Source organism: Brassica rapa, chromosome A03 (assembly GCF_000309985.2).
Source record: "Brassica rapa cultivar Chiifu-401-42 chromosome A03, CAAS_Brap_v3.01, whole genome shotgun sequence".
NCBI classification, from domain to species: domain Eukaryota; kingdom Viridiplantae; phylum Streptophyta; class Magnoliopsida; order Brassicales; family Brassicaceae; genus Brassica; species Brassica rapa.
The window spans coordinates 27,749,706-27,772,625 of NC_024797.2; the positions used below are offsets into that span (position 1 = coordinate 27,749,706).

Genomic DNA, 22,920 nt, shown 5'->3' on the forward strand with positions numbered 1-22,920 from the left:
AAAATCACACATTTTTTGTTGATAATCATTGGTTCTGGAGTCTGGACTCAAGCATATTCAACGTCGTGATGCTAAAGCTTATATATTATATCATAAAACAATTCAAAACATATACTTCATTTCACACAGTGTAAAACTCTTAAACGGATAGTTTGAGACAATAATAATTAAAGTATTCGTTTCAAATATTTACATAATATGAATTCATTAGCATATTTTAGCCATTTATAGGAAACTAGAATAATGATTAATGCACATTCATGTTGAGAGTGTCGCCTTACTAACCACATGCAGCTTCTTAAGAGTATTAAATTAAGGGTTTCTCGTCTTACTATATCATAAATTCTAACTTAACCATATTTCAAGTAATAATAAGATAGATTGTAACATTCTGCCATTTTCGTGATGCGTTTTGTTCAGCCATCGAGACATTCCTTAGACATTGAACTCGTATCCAAGAAACCTCGTAACCCGGTTATGGATCTTTCTAATCTACTAGTATAAATTATTGGATCGATTTTCATTGAATGGGACAATAGAGATACTATTGCAGTTAAGAAAAAATAATAGAGATACTATTGCCAGTTCATCTGTTTTAAAACTGATAGAAAAACAATAAAAACATCATTATAAAAAGTATTTAATGAAATCTATCGTATTATTATAGTTTTATGTATTTAGAATTAATTTTAAAATAAATAGATTTTTCCAATTCTGGATATAAAAATTATGCAGAACGTAATTTGATCATATTTACAACATTTATCTCATGATCTGTCGTTCAATACATAAAAGACAAAAAGGGTCATCTACTGACAGTGACATGGATATGGGTCAGACAACGCAAAGACTGGTAACAACATAGAGAAGTGTGTGGCGATGCATCTATTTGTGTCAAGGTCCAAAGACGGCCCAAATCGAGTTGACACTCCACTGACGGAAACTTCGTTTCTACTAGGGCATAAGTTGAATCATCTACAGATTTGCTGATGCTTGTTTACAATTACATCACTCTGGAATCTGGATAGCAAGAAAAGGAAAACCTATGAAAATTGTCAAACCAATTATATTTAAATTATTATTTCCTTATTTAACAGAAATTTCATTTAAACTTACCCGTGCACCCAAGAAGATAATTCTTTTGTTTAAAGACGTTCCAACTTAAAAGGTTTGCATGTTTGAATACTCAATGGTTTTTTAATCACTGATCATTGGGCAGAGAGAGTTCTAAAAGTTTCATCTGTAAACTGAGAAGTCCCCCACTTGAATTTTGTTTGTTCAGTTATTTATTTTGTTGTTATTCATTTAACTAAATTATCTAATTCCAAATGAAATACAAATTTACATCTTTTTTGAATCGTTCAATCTTTTGTCAATTGTCCTATAGTATATTATTATAAACATACACAGTTCTTAGGCACGTTGTGGTTGACATTAACAGTCAATAGTAACACGAATACGATTCATAGATACTGCATGCAACACGTTGCAATTCTCCTCCATTGTCTCATCAACAAGTAATAAAAATTATACCATTGAACCTTACTTATATATAATTTCCTCAATTATTACAATATTTAAATAAATAATTAACAGATTAACTATTTTCCTCCATTGTCCCATCAACAAGTAATAAAAAATTATACCACTGAACCTTACTTATATACTTTCCTCAATTATTACAATATTTCAATAATAATTAACGGATTAGCTGCATCAGTACGTTTACACAGCAACATCATTTCCAACTCTCTCCAGTTCCACAGGAGCCGCCATGGAAGCCATTAATGTGCTTCATCTGCTCCTTATCTCTCTGTTTTCTGCTTTTCTTTTCGCGCAAGCAACAGATAGAATCACACCAAACCAGACTTCAAAAGATGGGAGCTTCGAGCTCGGGTTTTTCTCTCCAGGAGGATCAAGAAACCGTTATCTCGGGATTTGGTACAAGAAAGTCTCTCTACAGACAGTTGTTTGGGTCGCAAACAGAGATTCTCCTCTCTACGACCTCTCAGGAGCCCTAAAAGTCAATGGAAACGGGAGGTTATCTCTCTTCAGTGGCATGAACTCTCTCATCTGGTCATCATTTTCTTTGAAGAAGATCGATGCAAGAGACCCTATTGTTCAGATTCTTGATACAGGTAACTTAGTTGTAAGAAACTCTGGGGGTGATCAAGATTACATATGGCAGAGTTTAGATTACCCAGGAGACACGTTTCTTCCAGGAATGAAATATGGTATTGATTTCCTAACCGGTTTAAACCGGTTCTTGACATCTTGGAAATCTCCAGACGATCCATCAACTGGTAACTACACAAATAAAATGGATCCAAACGGTGTTCCGCAGTTTTTCTTGAAGAGAAACTCGGTTGATGTCTTCAGGGCTGGTCCATGGAATGGTCTAAGATTCACTGGTATGCCTAACCTAAAACCTAACCCAATTTATCGGTATGAGTTTGTGTTGACGGAGGATGAAGCTTACTACACGTACAGGCTTGAGAACTACCCTTCAGTGATCACAAGAATGCAGTTGAATCCTAGTGGAGCTTTGCAGCGTTACACTTGGGTGGATAGTCATTGGAACTTCTATCTATCAGCTCAAATGGATAGTTGTGATCTCTACAAGTTGTGTGGCTCTTACGGAAGCTGTAACATCAATGACTCTCCAGCTTGTAGGTGTTTAAAAGGGTTTGTTCCTTATTCTCCAGAGGCTTATTCTGATGGGGATTGGTCAAAAGGGTGTGGTAGAAGAGTGAAATTGAGTTGTGGTGAAGGAGAAGAAGATTTTCTGAAGATTTCAAAGTTGAAGTTACCTGATACAAGAGCATCTTGGTACGATAAGAGCATGGATTTGAATGAATGCAAGAGGACATGCTTGAGAAACTGTTCTTGCTCAGCTTATTCTCCTTTTGATATTAGAGATGGAGGAAGAGGATGTATTATATGGTTTGGAGATTTGCTTGATATAAGAGAGTATGATGAAAATGGACAAGATCTGTATGTGAGGCTTGCTACTTCAGAAATAGGTATGCTATCTATGAAACAATTTGTGAAATAAGAAACATTGTGTTACTTACATCTCTTGATCATGTTTTTTTGTTTGATCACAGAAAAGTATAATATCTATGACGTGAAAGGGAAGAAAAGGATGATGCTCATTATAGCATTATCTATATCATTGTTTCTTATTTGCCTTTGCATATGTCTGATTGTATGCAACATGATGAAGAGAAAGAAACTTGCAACACTAGGTAAATGATTATGGCTCTATGAAAGTGAAGTATCTTTATTTAAAAATGTGCTTATAAGTTTGTAAACTATTGATTTATTCAGATACTTTGCAGCGCGATTTAGACCGTGTTTCCAGCAGGAGACAAGAGGAGGAAGATCCTGAGTTACCATTTCTTGATCTTGAAGTGATTTCAGAAGCTACATGTGGATTCTCTGATGACAATAAGCTCGGACAAGGTGGGTTTGGACCTGTCTATAAGGTAATAAGTCACAGATTCTTGTCCTATTTTCAGATTAAATGTAAGATCTTTTTTTTTAATTCTTTTTTCACCAGGGAACGTTGTCTACTGGAGAAGAAATCGCTGTAAAGAGGCTTTCAAGAACGTCAAGACAAGGCATAGAAGAGTTTAAGAACGAGATCAAGCTAATTGCAAAGCTACAACACCGCAACCTTGTCAAGATTCTTGGATATTGTGTGGAGGAAGATGAAAGAATGCTTGTCTACGAGTATCAACGTAACAAAAGCTTGGACTCTTTCATTTTCGATCAAGAACGGCGCAAGGAACTTGACTGGCCTATACGTTTGGAAATAATCAAAGGGATTGCTCGCGGACTGATGTATCTCCATCAAGATTCAAGGCTTCGAATCATACACCGAGATCTTAAAGCAAGCAATGTTTTGCTTGATTCTGATATGAACCCTAAAATATCAGATTTCGGATTGGCTAGAACCTTGGGAGGAGATGAAACTGAAGCAAGCACAACCAGAGTGGTTGGAACATAGTAAGACTAGCCATCTTTATTGACTTACGTGCAAAGCAAGCTAATAGTTTTTATTTTATTTTATAAAGGGTTTGTTTTATATCGTTCTGCAGTGGATATATGTCTCCGGAGTATCAAATCGACGGGTATTTCTCATTAAAATCCGATGTATTTAGCTTCGGAGTTTTGGTATTGGAGATAGTATCAGGAAGAAGAAACCATGGTTTCTGCAATCATGAACACAAGCTTAACCTTCTTGGACACGTAAGTGCAGTAGGAGCACCAACACAGCTTATTTTAGTCTTTTTTTTTTTTTTTTTTTGCTAAAAAGCTTATTTTAGTCTTACGTTAAAGTATTCATAATTAATTTTGTAGGCTTGGAGGCAATACAGAGAAGATAAGGCAAGTGAGTTAACCGATGAAGCTTTCAAGGAATCGTGTACAGATATTTCTGAAGTGTTGAGAGCAATTCATATCGGTCTGCTATGTGTACAACAAGATCCTATAGATAGACCAAACATGTCAATGGTGGTTCTGATGCTAAGTAGTGAAATGTTGCTTCTTGATCCCAAGGAGCCTGGGTTTTACAACGAGCGAAATCTCTTGTTTTCTGACACTACATCGATTAATCTTGACGTTCCTTCCAATAATTTACAAACCGTGAGTGTAATGGAGCCTAGATAAACCATGTAGTCGATCTTTGTATATTCTATAAATATAATCTCTAACCATTTTTGTTAAAAAAGACTATATTGTAATAAAAGTAGTTGAAGCCATGATCCAAAGTTGTCCTAATGATTTTAGGTGCTCGGTGACCTCGGTCTATTGTAACTTCCGAGTATTTATGGGGTGGACAGAGAGTTCGGCAAGTAAGAAGTTTTGCAAGAATCTACGATCAGATTCATATAGGTTTAGTGATTAGATGGCACAAACTGATATTTACCAATTACCATAAATGTTCAAGACCTAAAATTAGGCACATGAGAACGTAACAGACATAGTTAAGATGATTGTTGTATCTAGTACTAAGAGATCTCACCTAATGCTTACACTATAACGTGGAGAATGTGAGAGAGACCTAAAAACGTGAATGGCAAGAAGAGAAAGAAAACGTGGGAGAAAAAGAAAGAGAAAAAAACGTGGACAAGGAGCCCCATGTTATGAACTTATGATACATACATCAATCCCTTCGGCCTTAACTTATGGTCTTTTTCTCATAGACGTGTCGACTTAAGGTAGTTTTTAAACGTATGGCTTTTCGATATGGAGTATTATTGGATTTATTAACGAGTTATATCCGATATATCTATATATGTTCGTTAAAATATTTCGAAACATAAAACTTCTATTCAAGTTTAGACCGATCTTTAATCAAGAAAATAACTAATAAATATATGTGTTTAACCAAATAAAGTAATAAACTATGTACTATATCTATGGGAGTTCGAATCCAGTTCTTATCGGATGACTTTGGATAATCAGACTGTTAGATCCATCAATTCCTGCCAACTTAAACCAAAGAATTGGTCACATTATAAACATTGAGCCAGATTTAAAAAAAAGAAACTGAGTATTTTAAAATTTAATTATAATGCTTAGTACTTTTAAATGGATGAGTACACGAATAGCAAAACAAACTCAATTTGCTTTTATTTATTTGGTTACAACATTGTACATTTATAAAAAAATGGTGGCGTCAGCAATGCATATCCTCTGAAAACACACATACATGCCACATCTCTTAGGATACGAGAACTGATAGGAAGGGATCTATTCAACTAGTCTGAATATTTATATAAATTATGTTCATTCTCCAAAGTTCTGAATTGTTCCGAAGTTCTTATCCACACATGTAAAGAAGAAGAAAAAGAAACAACAGTAAAGAAGCAAACGACCACACACCACAAACTTCGTGCATTCTGGTGGTTCTCATCTTGACATCTCATCTTCCTTTGATTCTTCATACCACCGTTGTTCTTCCTCACGTAGGCTTTCCCCATATCAAAGCATGCCACATGTGCACAATTTCCTCTTCACATAATTACATCATGTGGTTATTACTTTATCAAATATTTAATTTAATTTTTCTATACTGAGTTCGGCAGAGCCACATACACAAATTAATTATATGACCATATAACAAAAAAAAACATCAAAGAATTATGGTCCAAGTAAATAATACTCGGTTATATTATAAGGATTTATTTCTACATTCTGTATTTTAATCCCTTATATTTGAGGAGAATCACTGTAATAAATGCGTTCACACTAAACTGGACACATGTTACGTGTAAAAACATTGTAATAAATGCGTGCATACTAAAATGAATACATGTCACATGTAGAAAACTTTTCAGCAAAACTCTACATAAATATATTCATATTATTTACTTTGTGTTTTTAATATAAAACTCACATGCATAGTTTTTTTTTTACGTTATTTTTACTGTTTACAAATAGAGCTAGACAAATTATTCATAAATTTTGATTCTATTCGTTATTCGTTTTGATTCGAACCAAAAAATCCGAATATCCATTACTCTACGAAACAAATCAAATACTAAAATGCAATATCCGTAAAAAAAAACAAATCACAAATATCAATATTTATAGGAACGAATATCCAATTTAATCTGTTATATGCATATATATATATTTAAATAATTATATATAAGTTATATATTATAGTTTATATAAATTTTACAATATTTTTGTTTTAAATAATTTCATTTTAAGAATTTTTTTTTCATGTATTATTTTAAAAAAATGTCATTTAATATTTAATTAACAGTATTTTTATATATTTATCAACTATTTTTATATACTTTTACATATACATACATGTGCATATTGACGTGAGCACCTTATAACTAAGTATTTACCACCACTGAAATATCTAATTTTTTGGAATTTAATTTTTTCTTAATACTTATTTCACTATCAACCAAATTGTAGTAAAATGATTTGTCTTAATAACTTTTATTTTTTTTAACTATTACCCGTTTAGAAACTATAATATGAAACCATTGGTTCGACATCACGACTATCAAAGATTCATGACATGAAAACAAAAAAATAATAGTAATTTTTAATTATTACAGGAAAAAAAACAAAAATATCAAACATTTTAACTACACAAACCAAATAAATATTGATTTAAAATGATAGTTATATTTTAGGAGATTAAAAACAAAAAAACCTAAAACCAAACCGATATCCAGATTAAACAGATTAATGTTTCCTTATTAAATAACGAAATTAATAATCGCATTCCACGCAAGACGCGGATTATTACCTAATTATTTTATTATCTCTACTGCAAAAGCTAAGAAACCCAAATGTTTTGGATCACTTTGGAAAGAGAAAGAAGTATGGGAGAAGTAAAAACAAAAAACAAGTGGTTATAAAAGAAAGATAACTGAGAGAGAACTGGGGCCCATTGGACTTCTATTTATGGTCCAGACAACACCCAGGTGGGCTCACGTGGCTCTTTATCCCATTGAGAACCTGATTCGTCCACGTAGGACAGGGGAGAATCTCTCTCTCCTTCTCTCGTGGCTGAGGTCTCGCCACGTCATCGATTAAAAAATCTCCCCACAAAATATCTCGAAACTCAACCAAGAGTTGGTCGCCATGGCCCATACGCATTAAGTGGTTTTTAAACTAAATAAACTATGGTACATATTAGACCAGAGCTGTATGTTAAAATAATGACATATACAAGTATATATTTATTTTAGAGGATTTAAACCCAATAACTAAACTCATTTGACATTCTTGTTATATGATATTCGCAATACCTAACCACGATTGAAATATCAGCGGAAAAGACATAAAATATAATTTATAGTTCCATGATAAATTCTTCAATCGATAGATGAATATAACTTGATTACCGTCTATAAGACTATAAAATTGTTATAACTTATAATCTTTCCCAGCAAGAATAGTTATAACTGTTAGTAAGTACATACTAAAATGAGGTTTAAATACACAAGTCTTTTGTTTTAACTTTTGAGCTTCTAAAATGTATGGTGTTAAATTAATCGCTAAATTAACTAACTGCCACAACACGACTTCTTGGTATTTATTGAGCAAATTGTACGATCATAAAACTAAAATTTCTCAAAATCATTTTGTTAAGTGCTAATAGAAAAGTTAAACAAAAACATCTTATCCCGAAAACTAAAGTCGAAGATATGGCATAAATCCCATATCCTCTAAATACTAGTATGTGGATAAAATAAATTGCAGATATATAAATTGAACTGATCATTATCTAAACAAAAATCCCGAAAAAGGTTAAACCAATCTCTTAATAAAAAGATTAAATTAAACTAGTCTTTAATAAATTCAAATACTTTAAGAAAGTAAGTATAGGTAAAATGAAAATGAGATGGTTCCTGACCACAGAATTAAAAAACATGGGTGCTCTATAAAACAAAACCATTGTGAGACCAAAGAAGAGAAATAGATTTTTTGCTGGACACAGAAAAAGACGAAACTAGCCTCTTCTTGCTATTTCCTCATCTTGCTGTCCACAGAAAATCAAGAACAAACCAAGGAGAGAGATAGTCTTGAGACTGAAACTGATGGGTAAGAAGTGTGATTTATGCGAAGGTGTTGCAAGAATGCACTGCGAGTCAGATCAGGCGAGTCTCTGCTGGGACTGCGACGGTAAAGTTCACGGCGCTAACTTCCTCGTCGCTAAGCACACGCGATGTCTTCTCTGCAGCGCCTGCCAGTCTCCTACGCCGTGGAAAGCCGCGGGGCTTCGCCTCGGCCCAACCTTCTCCGTCTGCGATTCATGCGTCGCTCTTAAATCCGCCGCCGGCGGTAGAGACGGCGTCAGCAGCACTGAGAGGATTCTGACGGAGAACCCTGGCGAGGAGATCAATGGTTTCGATAATGATGACGGTGACGGTGCGGAATCGTACGATGATGATGAGGACGAAGATGAAGACGAGGAGTACAGTGATGAAGATGAAGATGAAAATGAAGACGAGGAAGCTGAGAATCAAGTTGTTCCGTGGGCTGCGGCGCAACCGCCTCTTGTAATGAGCTCATCATCTTCTGACGGTGGATGCGGAGGTCCGGTGGCAAAGAGGACGAGAGACTGCTCCGATGTACGGATATGTCTTTTTCTCATTCAGTTTTGTCTTAACAATCTCAAGTTTTTTAATTATGTTTTTTTTTTTTGAAAATTGCAGGAGGAGATCGGATGCTCTTCAGCTGAAGAGTCAAACTGTTCTCGGCCGTTGAAGCGACCGTCCAGAGAGGAACGGCGCCGTTGAGTCATCTCCTTCGTTGTCTTCTTTGTTCTTTGCCATCTCCAAAACGAGTAGAGATCTCAGCCGTTGATTCTCCTCTTTAGGTCAATCACCACCGTTCATTTCTGTGATTCTAACCATAGACTTGTTTTAATGATGAGGTAGTTCATTGTTTTGTAATTTTAAATGTTTGTATTTGATTTATCAATATCATTATCTTCTTGATTTTGTTTATTTGAGCAATTAATTTGGATTCCTATGTATTGAAATGCTTATTATTAGTATTAGACTCGAATTTTATACTCTCTCCGTTTCTAAATGATCCATGTTTTAGAAAAATATTTTGTTTCTAAAAGATCCATATTTTACATTTTCAATGTATGTAATAATGGAAAATTGTAAATTTCAAAAACATTAATTGTGTTTACTGAATTTTGATTGGTTAAAAATTATAGGAAATAGCTAAACACAGAAAATCATACATTTATTATCAAAATTTTAAGTGTTTTCTTAATAGGTGTGAAAATTCTAAAACATAGATTATTTAGGAACAGAGGGAGTATTGTTTAAAGTTTATGGATCAAAGGAATGGGCGAGAATGGTGACAAATGGACACATTGATATACCGTAAAGAAAAATAAGTGCATGATTGTAGTTTCCGTTGTTATTTCGACCACTCAAAAATAAAATTGTGGGGACTTCACAAAATAGATGATATAAATTCAAGAATTTTTATGGTTTATGGGTCGTGAAAGTTTTTTATTCATTCGCCAAGAGCACTGAACCTGTCATATCTGACGAGTCTGCGAACTGTTCTCGATGGTCCATGAGGATAATGTCATCGTCATGTTTACTTCGCTTAAGCTTATCTCAATCTCACCATCCTCTTTCAGTCACATGATCTCATCTTTGTATGCCACAGTACTCTGGATAATATAAAGAAAATATTCAGATCTTACCAAAACACGTTTTACTTTCTTTAAGAAAATTCGGTGGCTTTCACAATCAAAGCATGACTATCGTCAAAAATTTCAAGCTTTAAGTCCATAGTCCCCAAAAGTCAAACCAAAAAGTAATGGACACGGTCTTTCTCCCATACGTTGAGTTTGACAATTAGCTTAAACTGTACACTAATTAACCACAAACCTAACATTTATTCAACCATAACGTGATCTCCATTTACACGAACGAGACATCATAAATGAAGGATATAAATTCAAAACTGAAACAGGTGACGAGACTTGTCTTCTGAATCATTTATTGAAGTAGATCGAACAGGCCAGACTACAGGTGACAGGTTTTAACTAAATTCAGTTGTCATTCACTACGACCAAAAATGAAATGAGATTTTCAGTCATCATTAATAGTTGAAAAAAACTTTTACAATAGACTTCCCAAACTAGTATTTAATCGGGGTGGACCAGGTATGAATGACTTGGTCAAGTTTGAAAATTTTTGCTATTAGCAAAACATCATCAATGTTTTATTATCATATATGGGGATTATATCAAATCAGATCGAAGATGAATATCATAATTCTAAAAGGGTTTTAGTGTTCATACTAACTGTTTCACTGTTTTAATGTGAAAATCATACATGGTGAATCATATAACAAAAAAAAAGAGGACAGTGAATAATGAAGGCACAGGAGATTCCAGAGATTTCTTGATTGGAAAAGATAGCGCAAACACACACACGAACACACTCCTCTGCACAAATCCGCTTAAAACCCATTGTTTCCATCCATCAGTCGTACCTACGAATTTCAAGAGTAAACAAAATGATCGATAGACTCATATGGTGGTTTCAAAGTCGAAAAGGTAGTTTCTCTTTTTACCTTGCTGTGAGAAGGGTGGATCCAATGAGCTACTAAGACGCATTACTCATCTGTAAAAGGAAGAGTATTAATTGTTGTTAGCTTTGGACAATCAAATCATATGCAGTGATAGTATTTAAAGACAACTTGTAACGATGAAGTAGTTTAAGCTTTAATGTCAAGTTTCCTTCTAAAGCGGTAAGCTTTAAAGAGATCAAATTAGATTCTAAAGAGCACACCCTAGGCTTTGACAATCTCAAACACATATTGGCATTGCATCCCTGCATACAGTTATGATATGTACAGCCAGTGAAAAGACTAAGGAAGAACAAGCAAAAGACCAACTAGATATATGCAAACAGAAGTCGTTATTACTTCTACATAACCTTTTTTTTTCCTGGACAATTATTCATCAAAACTTTGATTTGAGCAACTAAATCTAAGAAGGTACTGGTTTACATTTCAGATTACAAGTAACATATTGTACAGCATTAGATGCATGTTTCACTAATTTACAAGAAAAAATAAAGCTGAGGAGCTCAGAAGACTCAGTCTTCATTTCTTTACCAAGTCAAGTGAACACCAAACAAAACAAAAAACATCCTTGTCGGCGAAAAGCAAAACACAAAACGCGTTACTCAACGAAAGGAAAACACCAAAGAGAACACCAGACACTAAAGCAGTGTTGAATAGTCATAACGTAAAGAAAAATGTTTAAGCTTTTCGCACCACTTGGAGTGAAATTCTGCCTAAACTTCTAAGACTATCACAAAAAGTTCAAGAAAAAAAGCATACATACAATCTACACAGCAACAGAGAATAACTATCACTACATGACGAACAAATGTAAGCGTAAAGAGAACCAAATCACAGAACTAAACATCATTTGCGACTTGTCGATACTATGCAGGAAGCTAGATAAAAAAGACTCTTACAAGCTGAAACAGAGTAGAACGTGAACATCATCAATCAATACTTGACGCGTGGACAACAATATAAATCACCAGAAAGATCAAAGCTTTCAAGTTCCTATCAATGGCATTCCCTCTAATGATCATGTACCTTTGATGTGCTCATGATGAGCAGAAGAAGCATCACCATCACCATCCTCATCATCATCATCCCTACCTGACTTAACAGTGACAATAGCTTCCCTCGTACCCTTCCCAGGAGCAGCAGGATCATCAGGATACCTAACGACAACAACAGGACAAACACAATGATGAACACAGTAATCACTAACAGAGCCAAGCTTCCCATATCTCCCTCTCTTCTCAGCTCCAAACCCTCTGCTCCCCATGATCACCGCGCTCAAAGCAAGCCTCTCGATCTCGAGACACAGCCTCTCCCTCATATCGTGATCCTTCACCACGTGGATCTTGTGAGGGAACCCCGCCTCCTTCAACGGCCTCGCCAGATCGGACACCTTGGCGGACGTGAACGCGTCGAAATCCTCCTGGCTAGGCTTCGGAGGCGTCTGATCGGCGGAGGAAGGAGGCTGAGGGCCCCAGTCGGCGCCGAAGAGGACGGAGGTGGGGGAGACGTGGAGGATGACGACGGCGTCTCCGGGGCGGATGTAGTGATCGACGGCCCAGCGGACGGCGAAGGAGCTTTCCTCGGAGAGGTCCACTGCGACGCCGATTTTACGGCGGGCGCCGGCGGTGGGGGTGGGGGTGGGGGTGGCGGCGGAGGGAGTGGAGGAGGAGTGGTTGTGGTTGTGGTGGGAGTGGCGAGGGGAGGAAGGGTGGTGGATCTTGATGGTGGGGAGGTGAGGGTGATCGGACGAATCTGGGTTCATCTCTCTCTCTCTCTCTTGCTTTCAGTTTTGATGATTATAGAAACTTCTTTGATTACTACTATACTAGGTGATAATCCGCGCCTTGCGCGGAACGAGAAGATTATTAAAGTATTATAACTTTTAATATGTAGACATAATAAAAGTTAAAGTCATAGTAAGAAAAATATACGCAGGAAAGTACGGATTATAGCTAAAAATTTTAGTATGTCAATATAAATTTATATGCGATGACCATTAAAATTAAATTGTATATTTGTTTGCATACGGGTAAATTATAAATATAATATTAAATAAAACATAAGCAATAGTCTAATAAAATATAAAAAGAACAATGTATAAAAAACAAAAGAAAATTAAAAATAGAGACAAAATAACTGCTGTCAATAATGCCTTCAGAAGTCTTCGTTTGCAATTCTATTATGAGCAACAACAAAGAGATCATCTAGAGAATTTAAAAACATTATTAAAATGATGGGAAATTAATACCGCATATACCCGTTGCCTGATTTATAAATTGTGTGATGCCTGGACGTGAAATATGTAATGAAAATCAGTGATGGTCATGCAAAAAATATTTCAGAAATATTCTCCTATCGATTAAGGTAAGTTTTTCAATTCTTTGAATTTTGTTTCCTTGATTACGTACACAATTCAATGGTGTTTCCAAAATTGAATTGTGGCCGGTGCTATGTTAATATTTTTGAAGCATTAAGTGATGAATTAAATCGAAAATATCATAAAACGATTTGATATGAACATTCGTATAGGTTATGATATGAACATTATGATAAACGATTATATATTAGTTTTGTGTCTAACATAGTTTGCTTGTTGCAAGAATAGTTTTATGATTTTTGATATGAACTTTAGATGTACCAAGTACTGATACAGGTTAAAGAACTTAGTTGTACCACGTTTAAAATTACGAAAATTGTACTAAAGCGTACATGACTTTAGATGAGACAATTATTTTGTTGCCTTATCTAAATGAAACACTTCCAAATTTTCGAACATACCATAAAGTCTCTCTTATGAAGGAGTTAATATGCTGCCTTATTTAGATTCCCGTTTTTATTTTTTTGAATTCGAAATGTAATCAAGTGTAAATGTAATCCGAAATTATATAGTATAATGTAATGACCAATGGCATTTGTTTGTAATTTTTCTAGTTCATAAAGGGTTTTCTTAAAAAGTAAGTGAGAGTGCATGTGGTGATGACACCTAGGAAATGGCACTCATGTAATAAACACATGAGGCCAAGGTTTATTTCTATCAATGCTCCTCCTTTAATAAGAAAGGGATGAAGATTATGAAGAATATACTTACGTATAATTTTTTTATGCGTTATTTATTGCTAATGGTTTGGATAATGGATAGGGCAGTATTATTGAACTTTCAGAAGTTGAAAAATATGCGAACGTGCTCAGTAGTGGAACTGTTTATCTGATCAGTGATCAGTTTATTCTTTAATGGGCCGGGTTTTTTATATTAAGGGCCCATCTGTCATATTTTTGGTGGAAAAGAAAAAGCTATGCATTTGACTTTTGAGAGTACGTACGGCTTCTATAAATTAATATTCGATAAACTAATAATTTTTATAAATTAATAAATTTTGTTAGTTTCAACTAAAGCCGGTTCAAAATTTGATATAAATTAATAAAATAATAAGATAATAATTTTTTTAGAAAATTCTATGTAAATATATAGTCTCACTAAAATTATAAATTAATAATTTATATGTATACATATTTTATATAAGTAAAAACCTATAAAATTATCTTTATATTTTTTTAACACTTAATAAATTTTTGATGAGATCTAGTTGTAATAGTATATCTAAAACCACATTTAAGTTCTATAAAATATATTATTTACACCAAATAATATAATAAAATTATTATAAATTTCAAATTTCAAAAAATAAAAAGAGAAAAAGACCAAAATAGCATTAAATCAAGTTTTTGCTCCTAAACTAGCACTCAAGGCCAAAAGTCACAAAAATAGTACTCAAGGGATGGGGTTTAGGGTTTAGAGTTTAGGGTTTAGAGTTTAGGTTTTAGGGTTTAGAGTTGAGAAGTGAGGTTTTGGGGATAAGATTTCAAATTTTGAAAAATAAAAAAATTTAAAATTTTCAAAAGATAAAAATACTATTTTGGTCATTTTAGTTTTTGAGTGCTATTTTTGTGATATAAACTTAGAAAGGTGCTATTTTGGAGATTTGCCCAAATAAAAATTAATCTCTATACAATAAAATCATATATTTTTCATATTTTAAAATGAATATATTTTAAAATAAGAAATCTAAATAAGAAAACTTTTGTAAATTAATAAAATTTCAAAGTTCCAACATTATTAATTTATAGAGGTTCTACTTTATTTCTCTATCAATATGTTAGACAACATATATGTACTACTTAATTGATATTACTAAACATAGGTCTTATCCTAGTATATTGTTGTTTGTTGAATGGTGATTGTTGATCGCGTTTTATCTTATCGTTTATTAGATTATTGTCAAAAATATTTGGCTTCCATGATTTGTCTGAATTTAACTCTTTTTTTTATATAAACTATTCTATTACTCAAACTTGAGGTGGTCCGGGTAACCAAACCGAAATAGAACAACCAATGAAATAGAGTACTCTATGAAAAGATCTAGCAGTCCTAGATAAGAAATCTGAAGTCTGATTCAGTGCTCGTAGAATATAAGTAATCTTGAAATCCGGGAAGCATATCTTGATTATAACTATTCAAAGTGCATGCATGATGCATCTCTACGAAAAACTGACAACGTGTATATATACCACACACAGTTTTAACCTATATAACAATCATAAAATTTCTTTAATTTTGTAAGAGAAATCAGAGGGACAGCCTGTTAAATGAGGTGGACGCAGAGATTGATTTAAATCGGGTGAGGAATTCACAGACAATGATCTTCCTTTTTTTGAAAAATAGACAATGGATGTTGCTCTGTGGAAATGTAAGATTGACAAATACAAGAAGAAATTTTCGACTAATGACACATGGGGGCATATAAGAGAGGCGCACCCATCATGTATCAGCTGGTCAAATGGAGTCGTCTCAGTATGCCACTCCCAGGTATTCCCTCCCTTCAATGGCTAGCGATGAAGAATCGTCTAGCCACATGTGATCGAATAACAAAATGGACTCAAACATCAATCCCTTGTGTGTGTCTTATGCAAATGGCCATGGGAATCGTGGAACACCTATTTTTCACCTGTTCTTATTCTGCTTTTATGTAAGAGAAGCTGACTAAAGGGATGCTGGCAGAGAAATACACAATGAATTGGATTTGCATTACACATCTAGTGCAACCAAAAGATATGCCCGACGGCCCCGACCATGCGTTATTCATGCTCCGAACGTCTCTATGTGATTTGGAGAGAAAGGAATAGAAGGAAGCATGGTGAGGCTGAGTCGCCACATCCCCTACTCATAAAAAATGTGGACAACAAATATTGAGAAATAGAACTCTCTCATATAGGCTGCAGGAGACAAGTACAAAGACTGTCTTCAACACAACAATCCTTGATTCTTTTTTTTCAGTTTCACAATTCTTTTCATTTATCTTTCTCCCTCTCAATGATGTAGCATTCTAATGCAACAAATCATACAAAAAAGCTTTTGCTCAAAAAATTCACAAATCATACAAAAAAACATTACCGAAAGACAATTTTACATAATAATATATTCGGTTATATATGAAAGGAGATGTTTAAGAAAAAGATGAAAAGGAGCATCTAATGCTACTCAGTCTCACAGTTAGAAATCATATTTCTCTATCTCTACATTTTATGCAACATCTTTGGACAAGCTACAATGAAGAAAAAATTGATATATTTATCTCATCAAATTAACAGGAAAATCAGACACACAGTTCTTAAACCGAGGATTAGGTGATAACCTATTTCATGACAGCATCACTGCATAACTAAAGAAACACAAAATGGTTCCAAGCCCCAAGAGATCTGACACAGCTTGAGAGAGAGAGGGAAATGAGAGAAGTCTCATGACACAAATTAAGGAAGAGAACAGAGAACACATGTCTGATTCTTTAGGTTAGAATCTCATAATAAACAACCAAAAGGGTAATCAAAAACCTGAATCTTTCTTTTGTTTTAGCCTTCAGATGCATACACCAAAAAGGGTCTTTCTTCTTCTGTTCATAAGTTTTTTTTTACTGTATTATATGAAATCAAAAAGACGATTTGTTTATAGTTTAAAGAAAGAGAAAAAAGGTGAGAATTCTCCAGAAATGTTTCAAAAATATGTTAAAGAACATTTAAAGCTTCAAGGTCAAATCGATGGTGGATGTGTCGGGACTGCAATCACCAACTGATGTAGACACTGATGAAACCGATTTATTACCATCGCTTCCAGGGAAAAACTGGTACTCCTTCACATCTCCTGTTCCGTTTCTAGGGCTTCCGCTCCCAAATTCCTCCATTGAGCCCTAATACACCATTAATTGATAACAAGAAAATAAGATCAACAACTATAAATGCATACATATCTTTTAATATATGTTCAAAATGGACAGATCAGTAACCGTATGATTTGTTAAGAACCTGATTAGTAGAAGCAGAAGGTGAGGCTGGATATCTGGCGATTCTATGATCGTAAAAGAAGCCTTGGCTCCTTTGATCTGGTGGAAGAAAATGAGGAAACCCACCACCGTTGGCTCGTACTTCTTCATTGATACGTTGCCTCTACAATTAAAATAAAAAATCAAAATCAAAACCCTTTGGATGCCAAAACCATTATCAATCATATATTCATATTTTTTCTTAGATGATAAAAAACAATTAAAATCAAACCTTGTAGCAAGCATCACAGTGAATATTCGAGGGGTTATACACTTGAGGAGTTGGGACTGAAGAGGGCTCGTGAGTGGAGGTCCCTACAACACCCCATGGGGAATAAACCGGGATCTGACCCGACCCGTTTCGAGTATACCCTCCGACAGACATGTTGTGCCCACCAGTACCGTAGCTTGGGAAGCCTTGTAGCCAGGGGCGAATGTAGAAAGTTTTTTTAGTGGGTGCATAATTAATGTAAAATGAAATATATGATATAGAAGATCGAACTTGAGTCATCAAGGGGGTGCACAAGAGGACATTAACCATCTTTTCTAGCTGAATTTTTGTGTTTTCACATACAAATTTTTTTATTGTCATAAAACTATGGGTGCACGTGCCCCCATTGTCATTGCCCTGGCTTCGCCACTGCTTGTAGCACAACACCCGGGTCGGGTGAACGGGTAGCGTTAGGGCTCGCTCCTCTTCCTCCTTGGGCTAGGACCATGTTCTTCCATTCTTCTTCGATTCTGAGTCGCTCGAGCCTTGCCACACCCATCCCTCTCAGCACTTGTTTCTTTGGTTTTTGGTTACCTGTCTCGGATCCCGGTATCCGACCATGACTATTCTGTGGCGGCTCTGTCGGGATCTCGCTGGAGTCGTTGACAAGGTAAGTGTTTCTCAGAAACTCGTTCGGGTTTTGGTCTCTTGGCATGAAGAAGAGAGAAGCCGCCATTGGTGATAATCCCTGAGATGCTTAGAGAGGGAGATGAAGAGGAGAAGGCAAATAGCTTTACGTCTTATCTTGTTCCTGATTTCTTTGCATATATGTGTTGTGTATTTGTACATGTACTCAGGCATAGTACTTATCTTTGTTTTTTTTACGTGCTGTTATTTCCAGGTACTATATGAGGATAAACTTATCTCTTTTTTTTTTGTTACCTTGTAACTTTTTACCCCATATTATAGATTAAAGCCTTTTTCTTTATCAAATATTAAGGCCTTTTTAATTCAAAAAGATAAGTAAAATAAATACGATTTTCCTTACCTTCTTATTTTTATAGTCAACCAGATATAATTATTCCTTTTGCACTTGCATGCATGTCTAACTTATGTGTGTAAACTCAAGTAACACTTGACAGAAAATGGGTTTACTCTAGATCACTAATCCACTATTTTGTTTGGGTTTAAGTCGAGAGACATCTGCAGTATTATGTATTTTTGTTAGTGTTTTTGATTATATAATCATGGGAAGGAGTAAATATGAGAGAGTTCGTAACTGAAATTATGTTATGGCACGAATGTATGATTGATTGATGCTATGCATGCATTGGATCGAGGAAGAAATTCAACAAAACAGAAGGGTAGTTAGTACTAATCTTGACTTTTCTTGGTTATACCCATTCAGTGGTGCATTTCTCTCTTTCGATAATTAATCCTCGATAATTAATCCTCACTTACTCCTTAATTAATTCATTTGTATCAACCAACTTTTTATTAACAATTGTAACAAACCAACTATATATACATTATAGAATATAATGTGCAGATATAAACTACATATATATACTAGGACGACAGTGATAGCAAATAGGTAACACTTGTCCGCTGGATCCTAATTCTTGTGTATACAATAGCTTATATATCTATATATATATAATGATCGTTGCCCCAAAAAAAAATATAATGATCAAGCTTGGCAATTTTCGGAATTCAATGATTAACAGGGGGGGGGGGGGGGGGGGGGGGGAGGAGGTAGATCGTTCTCTCAACATTGCGTGAGCGAAAAATGTAAGATTAAAATCGAAGCTTCCAACTTTTTATCGATTTATTTCTGTAATACTCCTATTAATTTGTTCTTAGGTAATATTGTGAGAATCCAAATTTGTTACTGTCGAGGCAGCATATCGGAGATTGGGGCAAGACTCACTCGTGATGTCTGAATCACACGGTCCAATAAAAACAGTGCGTGGTCACTAGTGTATAGAACCCGGGGAGAAGAAGATAGGTGTCAGGACGTGAGACCATTCGCCGATTGTAGCAAGCGATGTCTGAAGCAACGTGATTTTACTCAGCTCATATCATCTAAAATAAGCAAGTCTAGTTACAGTCGCAGTTATATTTATTCTTTCAAATATATATATATATATATATAATCTTTTTCAATGAGAATATATGATAATTATGCTTAAAGTAAATCTATGGAAGTATGAAATTTTTATCTAATATCTATACTACTAGGTGATAACCCGCGCCTTGCGCGGAATAAAATTATTAATTTTAATATTTATAAGATAAGAAGATATTAAATCTGTTTAGTGTGGACATCGATTTGGTTTTAGGTTAGATTTTTTTAGATTTAACTCTTTTAAAATATAACAACTATTCGGAAGCTGTATTTATTTTGGTTTGTTCGATTAAACTGATTTTCATTTTTCTTTCTTTCGGTGATAGATTGCAGTTGGAATATATATCGATTATTGCAAACTTTATGTAAAAAACTTGATATCTTACCTGATACAATCAGTTAGATTTAATGCGATCATCTTCATTTTTTAAATAAATATATAATAAATATCTTAAGCAATTAGTAATTGAAAGATACATCATTTTTCTATAGAATTCGGTGTAGATAATCCTCCATCGAAAAATTCATAGGCTTCAGTATATGAGTGTTTCAAACTTATTATATTATCAATAGCTAATAAATAAGGGCGACATACTATAAGTTATAAAAAATAGAAAATTCAAATTATTTATTAAGTGATCAGAAAAATTCACCAGCATCATCGTAAATATTGTCAAAAACTTAAAATAAGTTTGATTATTATTTAAGTCAACCTCGGAGTGGTATTGCCAGCTTTTGTATCTTTTAATGTGACAATGTTGACATTAACAACCATAATAGACGTTAGCATGTTCTTACTTCTTAAAGCTTATCCAAAAACCTTTTTTCTCATTATGTTAAAAGGACTTACCGGGTCAATGGGTCACTGGGTCGACCGCGGATGAATCTTGGGTTAATAAATAAATTAATTTTATTATATAATAATATATTAGCTATGAAAATAAAAATATAGAAACTAAAGTTTAATATTTTCTAAACATTGCGTGAGCGAAAAATGTAAGATTAAAATCGAAGCTTCCAACTTTTTATCGATTTATTTCTGTAATACTCCTATTAATTTGTTCTTAGGTAATATTGTGAGAATCCAAATTTGTTACTGTCGAGGCAGCATATCGGAGATTGGGGCAAGACTCACTCGTGATGTCTGAATCACACGGTCCAATAAAAACAGTGCGTGGTCACTAGTGTATAGAACCCGGGGAGAAGAAGATAGGTGTCAGGACGTGAGACCATTCGCCGATTGTAGCAAGCGATGTCTGAAGCAACGTGATTTTACTCAGCTCATATCATCTAAAATAAGCAAGTCTAGTTACAGTCGCAGTTATATTTATTCTTTCAAATATATATATATATATATATAATCTTTTTCAATGAGAATATATGATAATTATGCTTAAAGTAAATCTATGGAAGTATGAAATTTTTATCTAATATCTATACTACTAGGTGATAACCCGCGCCTTGCGCGGAATAAAATTATTAATTTTAATATTTATAAGATAAGAAGATATTAAATCTGTTTAGTGTGGACATCGATTTGGTTTTAGGTTAGATTTTTTTAGATTTAACTCTTTAAAATATAACAACTATTCGGAAGCTGTATTTATTTTGGTTTGTTCGATTAAACTGATTTTCATTTTTCTTTCTTTCGGTGATAGATTGCAGTTGGAATATATATCGATTATTGCAAACTTTATGTAAAAAACTTGATATCTTACCTGATACAATCAGTTAGATTTAATGCGATCATCTTCATTTTTTAAATAAATATATAATAAATATCTTAAGCAATTAGTAATTGAAAGATACATCATTTTTCTATAGAATTCGGTGTAGATAATCCTCCATCGAAAAATTCATAGGCTTCAGTATATGAGTGTTTCAAACTTATTATATTATCAATAGCTAATAAATAAGGGCGACATACTATAAGTTATAAAAAATAGAAAATTCAAATTATTTATTAAGTGATCAGAAAAATTCACCAGCATCATCGTAAATATTGTCAAAAACTTAAAATAAGTTTGATTATTATTTAAGTCAACCTCGGAGTGGTATTGCCAGCTTTTGTATCTTTTAATGTGACAATGTTGACATTAACAACCATAATAGACGTTAGCATGTTCTTACTTCTTAAAGCTTATCCAAAAACCTTTTTTCTCATTATGTTAAAAGGACTTACCGGGTCAATGGGTCACTGGGTCGACCGCGGATGAATCTTGGGTTAATAAATAAATTAATTTTATTATATAATAATATATTAGCTATGAAAATAAAAATATAGAAACTAAAGTTTAATATTTTCTAAACATTGCGTGAGCGAAAAATGTAAGATTAAAATCGAAGCTTCCAACTTTTTATCGATTTATTTCTGTAATACTCCTATTAATTTGTTCTTAGGTAATATTGTGAGAATCCAAATTTGTTACTGTCGAGGCAGCATATCGGAGATTGGGGCAAGACTCACTCGTGATGTCTGAATCACACGGTCCAATAAAAACAGTGCGTGGTCACTAGTGTATAGAACCCGGGGAGAAGAAGATAGGTGTCAGGACGTGAGACCATTCGCCGATTGTAGCAAGCGATGTCTGAAGCAACGTGATTTTACTCAGCTCATATCATCTAAAATAAGCAAGTCTAGTTACAGTCGCAGTTATATTTATTCTTTCAAATATATATATATATATATATAATCTTTTTCAATGAGAATATATGATAATTATGCTTAAAGTAAATCTATGGAAGTATGAAATTTTTATCTAATATCTATACTACTAGGTGATAACCCGCGCCTTGCGCGGAATAAAATTATTAATTTTAATATTTATAAGATAAGAAGATATTAAATCTGTTTAGTGTGGACATCGATTTGGTTTTAGGTTAGATTTTTTTAGATTTAACTCTTTTAAAATATAACAACTATTCGGAAGCTGTATTTATTTTGGTTTGTTCGATTAAACTGATTTTCATTTTTCTTTCTTTCGGTGATAGATTGCAGTTGGAATATATATCGATTATTGCAAACTTTATGTAAAAAACTTGATATCTTACCTGATACAATCAGTTAGATTTAATGCGATCATCTTCATTTTTTAAAT

The 22,920-nt window shown here is 34.0% G+C and overlaps 4 protein-coding genes across 5 annotated transcripts; 2 read left to right on the forward strand and 2 right to left on the reverse strand.

Annotated features, from left to right (window-relative positions):
* Positions 1-1,718: 1,718 nt before the first annotated feature.
* Positions 1,719-7,956, forward strand: LOC103861685 (G-type lectin S-receptor-like serine/threonine-protein kinase At4g27290). Its single transcript, XM_009139402.3, has 5 exons — positions 1,719-3,023; positions 3,331-3,488; positions 3,563-4,011; positions 4,104-4,254; positions 4,366-7,956. The coding sequence occupies exons 1-5, from the start codon at positions 1,775-1,777 to the stop codon at positions 4,672-4,674; spliced, it is 2,316 nt and encodes a 771-aa protein (XP_009137650.1). The 5' UTR covers positions 1,719-1,774; the 3' UTR covers positions 4,675-7,956.
* Positions 7,957-8,388: 432 nt separating this feature from the next.
* LOC103861686 (zinc finger protein CONSTANS-LIKE 4) lies at positions 8,389-9,562 on the forward strand. The gene is made up of 2 exons (XM_009139403.3): positions 8,389-9,116; positions 9,201-9,562. Exons 1-2 carry the CDS (start codon positions 8,583-8,585, stop codon positions 9,282-9,284), a joined length of 618 nt encoding a protein of 205 aa, XP_009137651.1. The 5' UTR covers positions 8,389-8,582; the 3' UTR covers positions 9,285-9,562.
* Positions 9,563-10,762: 1,200 nt separating this feature from the next.
* LOC103861788 (universal stress protein PHOS34) lies at positions 10,763-14,382 on the reverse strand. The gene is made up of 4 exons (XM_033287589.1): positions 14,176-14,382; positions 12,139-12,937; positions 11,098-11,147; positions 10,763-11,016 (listed from the first exon to the last, which is right to left on the reverse strand). The coding sequence occupies exons 2-3, from the start codon at positions 12,872-12,874 to the stop codon at positions 11,140-11,142; spliced, it is 744 nt and encodes a 247-aa protein (XP_033143480.1). The 5' UTR covers positions 12,875-12,937; positions 14,176-14,382; the 3' UTR covers positions 10,763-11,016; positions 11,098-11,139.
* Positions 14,383-16,882: 2,500 nt separating this feature from the next.
* On the reverse strand, positions 16,883-19,358 carry LOC103861687 (protein SPOROCYTELESS-like). Of its 2 annotated transcripts, none has more exons than XM_009139405.3 (4): positions 18,135-19,358; positions 17,716-17,908; positions 17,467-17,607; positions 16,883-17,351 (listed from the first exon to the last, which is right to left on the reverse strand). In XM_009139405.3, the coding sequence occupies exons 1-4, from the start codon at positions 18,428-18,430 to the stop codon at positions 17,181-17,183; spliced, it is 801 nt and encodes a 266-aa protein (XP_009137653.1). In that variant the 5' UTR covers positions 18,431-19,358; the 3' UTR covers positions 16,883-17,180. The 2 variants fall into 2 exon arrangements, with proteins under 2 accessions (XP_009137653.1, XP_009137652.1); XM_009139404.3 differs by having other exon boundaries at positions 17,716-17,900; positions 18,127-19,357.
* Positions 19,359-22,920: the final 3,562 nt, after the last annotated feature.